Source organism: Leucopleurus acutus, assembly GCF_964270905.1.
Source record: "Leucopleurus acutus genome assembly, chromosome: 11".
Classification (NCBI taxonomy): Eukaryota; Metazoa; Chordata; class Mammalia; order Artiodactyla; family Delphinidae; genus Leucopleurus; species Leucopleurus acutus.
The window spans coordinates 98,384,001-98,392,130 of NC_139152.1; the positions used below are offsets into that span (position 1 = coordinate 98,384,001).

Here is an 8,130-nt window from a genome sequence, read left to right on the forward strand (position 1 = left end):
TGTCCTCTGTTCCATCTTGCCTTGAGAAACAGAACTCCTCACAGAAGCGTCACAGAGCTGGTGTCCCCGCCCTGGCCACACCTCCACTGCCTTCAGCTCCGTGTCCTGTCCTTCCGCCAGGCTGCAATCCTGAAAGCTGTCCCAAGTCCCACCCTCTGCCCCGTCCTCAGCACGCACTGACAGCCCAGCCAGGCTCCAAGTCAAGCTCCAGTCTCACCTTTCTCGTCCAGCTTTTCCTGGCTACTCCAATCACTGTGAACTTTTCCTGCAGAGCCTTATTTACTCATCCTGTAAATACTTACTGAGCTCACATTAGGTGCCCAACATGTTCCGTTTGAAAACATAGGATCTGTTTAAGGCACTAAAGTTCCAACAGTGAGCAGGACAGAGAAGGTGCCCACTCCCAGGGAACGTATTTCCTAGTAATGAACAAGTAAACAAACAAAACCTCAGGATGTTCTAAGTGCTGAGGAATTTTAGATAGTGTAGTCCAAAGAATTTCCAGGGGGGAGACCTCTCATGCTGAGTGCCAAAAGCCAGGTTTTTGTCTGACGTTTATTCAGCAGGTGACCAGAAGCCACAGGGCATCTTAACCAACGGGGTCTGATGAGATCTGACTCATGTTTTGAACAGATAGCTCTGATGTCATGTGAAACGGAGACTGTAAGACACAAGAACAGGAACAGGAAGGGCAGTCCAGGGGTTACTGACAGCGCACAGGGTGGAGACCCAGCGGCAGTGGGGATGCAGAGAGGTGGATGGGCTCAGGATACGGCACAGGATGCAGCCGACAGGACTTGCGGTGGACTGGACTGGGGAGAGGGGCCGGTAAGGGAAAGATGGGAATCAAGGCTAATCCTGTTTCTGCTTGAATGACGGAGGGAGGTCCGGAGAGGAAGGCTTCTCGGGGTGTGGCAAGGAGGGCCAGTAGCAGCCCTGGTTTGGTCTGTGGACAATGGTGAGTCTGGGGTCGAAGATTCAGATAGATACATGGGCGCCATCAGCACACAGGCCTCTTCGTAGCTTTAAATCGTAAATGACCACGTACTACCATTTAATCTCCCACACAACAGCTCATCTGTCATATCTCCCCCAAATGTGAGCTCCTAATTTTTTGAGTAACTTCTACGGGCCCTGCACTATGGTAAGTTCATTTTATATTTATTCTCATAAATAATCTCAACAATATTGGAAAAATCTTGCAATATTGCTTCCCCATTTCACAGCTGAGAAAAAAGTTTCCAGAGAGACTGGTTTGCTCAGGGTCACTCAGTGAGTGTCCCAGTTCAGATGCATGCTCAGCCTGCGGAGTCCAAGGGCTTCAGTCCCCCCCACTCCACCATCCCGTCCCCCCCACTCCACCATCCCGTCCCCCCGACTTCACCATCCCATCCCCCCCACGCCACCATCCCGTCCCCCCAACTCCACCATCCCGTCCCCCCACTCCACCATCCCGCCCCCCACTCCACCATCCCATCACCCCGACTCCACCATCCCGTCCGCCCACTCCACCATCCCGTCCCTCCAACTCCACCATCCCGTCCCCCCAACCCCACCATCCCGTCCCCCACTCCACCATCCCATCCCCCCACTCCACCATCCCGTCACCCCCACGCCACCATCCCGCCCCCCACACCACCATCCTGTCCCCCCCCTCCACCAGCCTGTCCCCATGACACCGCACTGTTTTAAACACTCAACCCTGCAATCTCACGTGTACTATTGACTTGCCACATGCAAGAAGATTTTTTTTTAAGAGAAACTTAGTCTGAAATGATATAAATTCTGACATAACCAAATCTTTGCTTTAGTTTCCTGATGAAGCCTTCAGTAAATTACTAATAGAGCAACCAAAAATAGGTCCTGGGGTAGAAGGAGTTTCAATATCATTTCTTTATAAAATGGCAGCCGATTATTTTGTTTTGTGAAATTCTCTGGATCTAGTGTGAGCACGACTCTTCATTTAGCTGCACACAGACACAGGAATAAGAGCTGTGACATTATTAATCACTATACTCAGCTATGATTGATAGTCTTTTCTGCAGAGGAAGAAGCGCCTCAGATACAATCTGTCCCAACAGCTCTGCGATATGCTAATATTTTCTGCAGACGAAAGAGAAGTTGTGTTCAAATACCTGCTATAATAGGTAATTAATACCAAGTGCACCACAGGAGAGATGATAAAAGTGGGATTAGGAGAATATTACGAATTAACCAAAAGCTTGTATGTTTTAGTAAATGGCCTCGTTTTGAGTTTGACAGGGTCTTTTTATTAGGCAAACAGACTGTATTCTGATACACTCGTTTGTGCTAATGTGGTGTTCTAATGTTAAGGTATGTTTATGAAATGGTTGTGATCCTAACAACTGTTTCTTATCCCTCAAGCAACAATTTTTTAAATTTATTTTTAAGAAAATTCACCTATTTAAGAAAATGGATATACCCATCACTTGCGTCTTCACTTTTGTGAAGCTATGACCGACCAGGCAAGCAGCTTAGTGCCTCTGATTATTTACTAATTGCTTCTGAAATGACCAAGGCTGCATCTACACAACTCCAAGGCACCAGGGTAATCCCATAACGACTTGTGTCACTTGGTGTCCAACAGACACACTAGTCACGGCTGACTGGGCAGACCAGGTATTCTGACAGCACAGCTCCCAGGCTAAAAAGAGCAGCCCTGACTGGGGCAGTGATGTGTGGTACAAGAGCAAACAGCCTGGGGCTTTGGGTGGGTTTGTTTATTTTCCTTTTTTTAATGTCTTTAACTGAACTGCACATTCTTGAATTCTAGTCTTCAATTTAAAACTTTTTTTTTTTTTGCATGTTGAGGGAGGAGACTAGTCATGACACTTCTAAACACACACTGTGTGCTGATATGTGAGAATAGCTTCCTGTGTCTCGGCAATTCTCCGGACATGGCTTCCAATGAGCATCCCCTCACCTCAAGAGGCAGGATGAGATCCTCTTCCTTTGTTAGCCTCTTCTTTTACTTCCACCTCACCCCCATGTGGGGAGTTGACAAAAGATAAAACAGAGTAAAAAGACCCAAACTTTGTTAACCTGGAAACACATGGAAGCTTTGCTTTAGGTCCTTTTTTCCTGGCAGACTCCTCACCTGAAGCATGTGGAGAACCTAAGTCTTGGGCCTTGGAAGGTGCTGTGGCTCCAGGACGGGGCTGGGGCCCTGCAGGACAGGCAGAAGCATAAGCGTCTGAGGAGTTGGGAAGAAGCATGGGAGGGCAAGATGCCAGAGATGGAAAAGGAAAGAGAATTCCCAAATCTGAAGTAGATGCTACACGGACAAAGAGATGACCCTGTGGCTAGAAGACAACCTCCACTCATTCATACGGCTTCCGTGAGCAGAGATGCTTCTCTGCGATGCGTGGGTCCACCTCCAGGCACAACAAAGAGTCATATTTGGTGCAGGCAGCCGCCTTTCCTAAGGGGTCCTCCCAGAGGCAGGGTGGCCTGAGGCTAAGAGCCAGGACCCTGGAGCCAGCAGCCGAGGCGGGGACTGCAGCTCCTCTGCCCCGCAGCTGTGCACACTTGACCCAACTGCTCAGCCTCTGTTCTAGTTTCCCTCCATATCAAGGTGGGATAACAAGGGCACCTGCCTAAACTGAACACATACACACAGTAAAGCACTTGGAACAGCTCCTAGTAAGTGCTCAATCCATGCTCGCTCTCGCTATTATCAGAGATGGCAGAATCCAAACAATTACATCAGCGTCCGAAGGATGAAGGCCCAGCCGGCGGGGCTCTTTCGCTGCGAGGCTGAAGCAGACACTGTTGATCAGCGTCCGAAGGATGAAGGCCCAGCCGGCGGGGCTCTTTCGCTGCGAGGCTGAAGCAGACACTGTTGATCAGTGTCCGAAGGATGAAGGCCCAGCCAGCGGGGTTCTTTCGCTGCGAGGCTGAAGCAGACACTGTTGGTCGCTTTCTCCAAATCCACTGACCTCTAACCCCTTCTCTTTCTAACGAAACCCTCCATTTTCCATTTGGTTCAGATAGCCACCCCCTGGGGGGCCCCGTGCCTAAGGGGAGGGGGCCTAGCCACCACACCAAGGAGTGACCAGGGTTGGTCCAGGCTGCCTGCAGCGGCCAATGCCACCGCCAGTGACTGGTTTGGGTGGGGACAAAATCCTGGCCTGTGAGTCACAGGAAGAAGTTTCCCCGTGTTTATAGAGTCATAGCGGAAGAAACAGCTGCTGGAAAAAATCCGACATCGCGGCATCTGCATGTCGAGCCTGGAATGCTGGCCACCTCCCGGTGACCGGAGGAGATGCGAGTGAGCAGACCCTGACATGCCCTCCCTCCGGACTTCTCAGACGAGATGAGACGTTCCTTATTATCTCAGCCCAGTTGGGGGCCTCTGCTTGTCACAGGGTAGGACGACCAGACACCTCGGTGGCTGACGGGGCACCACCTGGTGGCGGGTAAAGCTACCACAGGAAGGGTTTCAGGAGCGCCTGACAGGGAGGACCACCCTCGCTGATGGGTAGAGGAAGGGACGAGTATTTATTGAGCACCTGCTGTATGCAAGGGCGTCACTTACATTATTCTCATTCATTCTTGTGATCACTCTGACGGGTAAGTGCTGTTGTCCTGCCTCCAGAGACGAGGAAAGTCAAAGCAGTGGGAGACCTGCCCACGGCCCGTGGGCCGCTGCAGAGGTGAGACTTCAGGCCAGGTGCGCCTCCTTCCCACTAACTCCCTCTGCCTCCCAGGAGATTAAGAGAGCAAGGAACCTGAAGACCAGAGAACTCAAGGGCAGCCAAGGAGACGCCCCGTAGAAGGCACAGAAGAGGAGCCAGAGGAAAGCACAGTCCTCTTTGTGAACAAGGAAAAGCCGGGGCCGAGAGGATGAGGGCAAGGGAGCTGCGCACCAGACTCAGAGCACCCACTGGGTGGAATCCGAGTGCAGGTTAAAGCAGCAACCAGGACCAGCGGGAGCCTGAGACGACACCCTGAGGACCACCTGGGGCCCCACGGCCGCAGATAGCAGGCTCTTCACGTGAAGCCACAGGTCACAGTCACCAAAGGACGGAGAGATGGGCCCCGGAGACCACCCAGTCTGCCTTCCTCTCGACTGACGGAGAAAACGAGACTCAGGAAGCCCACGGTTTCGACTGAACAAGGAGAGTGAATGTGAACACATGCTGGAAGGTCTAAGTGCACATGAATTAGGGCGAGGCTGAGGAGCCAGCCACCAGACCAAGCTCACTGCAGAAGAAAACAATTAGGAAACCCAAGCCCCGGGGTTCGGGCAGTTTGGGGTGCCAACTGCTAACTACTTGTTGGTTTAGGAAGGCTAGACCACACACACATTCAGCTAAGTCTGGCTCCCAAAATTCAGAGAGCCATTTGCATGCATTCTTGGCTCCAATAAGCCATGTGGACTTATATTTAAAACAAAAGAATTAGCATCTTTCATTCCCAAACTGTGTAGATCGCCCAGCAATGACAATGTATGTCTGAAGACAGCCATCTTTTACTGATCGCTAGGTGTTCCTCTCTGTCTCCAATGTTTGAGTGTGGCCCGTTTGGAGGACCAGAGTTGTAGCTGGAAACACGCTACTGCACACAGCCAGCAGCTGAGGAGTGGATTTGGTTTGTTCGGTTTACTTTGGGGTCGGTGGGAAGGGACGACATTCATTTAAGGTCCTACCTATACCTCAAAGGAAGCTGTAGTAATAACCATAATAATGATAGCTGGCATCACCTAAGTGTTCCAGGTGCTTTATGCTGGATACCTTTAAGCCACGCAACAGCACTGTGAGGTGGGTGTTCTTATCCCCACCGACAGATGAAGAAGCCCAATGACAAGGACTTTGCCCAAGGCCACCCGGCTGGTAAATGGCAGAGCCCGTCCACGCCACCTGCCTGCCCAGCGCCAGGGTGGCAGGCAGAGCTGGGGCTGCAGCTTGTGCTGGCCAGACTGCACGGCAGAGAAAGCCTCGGAGCTGCCCTGTGGTCGGGCGTTACCTCTATCACCCATTTCTCAGCCTCTCGCCGTTACCTTTCTGTTTAAACCGCGCTGCTTTAAACTCACTCTTAGTGAGGGGGCTTCTATGGGAAGGAGGCCAGGATGAAAAAGGACTGAGATGAAAGGGCGGCCAGCGGTGGAGTTCCCCTTCAGCTTTCCTCTTCGAAGCCTCACTCTCAGTAACTTACAAGCTAGGCCTATGTCCCTCCCCTCCCCTAACTGTAACGTTGCATTACTGACCCACCTATGTTGAAAGCATGATCGTCATAAACAGCTGACTCTCCTAGGATAATTTCATGATTAAACAAGTTTGTGAAGAGACAAATTAAAGACAAATACCATAAATAATATCTATTACATATCAATTACAAATATTGCATATTTCTTACAGAATAACAATGAACCACAACAGAAGCAGCAAATCATGACACCAGGGTTCCTACTAATATAAACTATTGTGAAAGTAGATTTTTAGGAGCACATAATGCTAACAAATTATCACCCTAGGCAGAATTTTCTGGTGTTAATGGCATAAGCCAGGGAAATTCAGGCATTTTGTGGGTCTCTAGCTATGTCTGATTTTGAAATGTTTGACAATCTCAGAAGAGTTCAAAAAGGAAAGAAAATTTGTCACATTTCAAACCAACATATTGAATCAAGTAAATGAAACTATGATTCTCAAACTGCTCGTGTAACTGACAGGCCCAAATGCATTTTAAAAAGGGGTCCGATTCCAGCCCCCGAAGGCCGTAAGCATCTCCTCCCTCCCTAGTTGTGCGCCCTGATAGCTACCCACAACCGGCCAACAGGAACAGAGCTATATGCTCCTTTTTAAACACACGTAGTAGCTTTCATGGCTAAATTACTCAATTCTTAAATATGTATCGCTCTGAGTTTCACCAGTTATTTTTACCACGCCGCTCTTGATTGGCATTTACTGCCGAAAAGCAGTAGTTTTCTCTTTCTAAAGAAAACCCTGCCTCAGTCGTAGACAAAAACCAAAAGGGCAGCCCTACTAATAATGATCTGAAGTTAATACAAAAGTAATTAATATTCCAGGACTTCTGCTGGTGTCGTTCATCAAAAAGGATGCCATCCGGGCAGGCAAAGTCATGTGAATACAGGCTTTCATGTGAGCTCTACTGGGTGAGGCACGAGAACGCGGACGACAAGACACAGCTCATTCTGCATCAGCTCCCTCTGCTAGCAATTACTTTTCTTTTTTTTTTTTTGGCATTTTGGGTTTTTTAATTAAGAATTTATTTTTAAGAGCAGTATAAGGTTCACATCAAGATTGGTGGAAATGTACAGCAATTTCCCGTATACCTCCTGTCCCCACACATGCATGGTGTCCCCCATTATCAGTATCCCCAACCAGAGTGGGACATTTGGTTCAACTGAGGGACCTTCATTGATGCATCGTAATCTCCCATAGTCCCTAGTTTACATTAAGGCTCACTCTCGGTGTACGTTCTATGAGTTTTGTCAACTGTATAATGACACGTAGCCATCACTATGGTATGAAACAGAGTATTTTCACTTCCTTAAAAATCTTCTGCTTTCCACCTAAATCATCTTCTTTCTCCACCCTCTGCCCTTCAACCTCTAGCAACTACTAAACTTTTAAATTTTCCATAGTTTTGCCTTTTCCAGAAAAATAGCAATTACTTTTGACGAAGGGTGGGGATTGGGGGAATAACTCTGAAAGCTCTCTGTTACCTTTTCTCCTACTTGGACTTCGAGTTCTTTTAATGTCCGACAGCAGTTCATTTCACTCTCACCTCCCCTCAAAGATAACAATTGAAAATCTTTTGTTAAAGTGTTTTCACTACGTTAATGCTTACATAGGACACACAGAGATCAAAATTATAGGAGTTTCTAAATTACGTATTTTTAAATGCAAGGTCTTTCTTAAGCCATCCGCCAGAAGCGTGAACTTGGGCCAGTTACTTAGCTTCTCCGTGTCTCGGGTCCCTCATCTGTAAAATGACACAGGACATCGACTCCTCCTGGGGTGGGGTGGGAATGGAGCGATTACGGCCTTCATGCAGAGAGCCCTCACGGAGGCCAGGCCCCGTCTCACATGACCCTCACTCCATGGGTTAGCGGCCACCACCATCCCGCTTTCCAGAGAAGGCTGG

At 49.0% G+C, this 8,130-nt stretch overlaps 1 protein-coding gene across 1 annotated transcript in view; it reads right to left on the reverse strand.

Annotated features, from left to right (window-relative positions):
- Positions 1 to 7,774, reverse strand: part of EFCAB6 (EF-hand calcium binding domain 6) — a gene marked incomplete at its 3' end in the record, with an annotated part of 172,103 nt that extends 164,329 nt beyond the window's left edge. Inside the window, 1 exon segment of the mRNA XM_082850474.1 lies at positions 7,709 to 7,774. Coding sequence (XP_082706600.1) covers positions 7,709 to 7,759 — 51 coding nt within the window. The 5' untranslated portion in view covers positions 7,760 to 7,774.
- Positions 7,775 to 8,130: the final 356 nt, after the last annotated feature.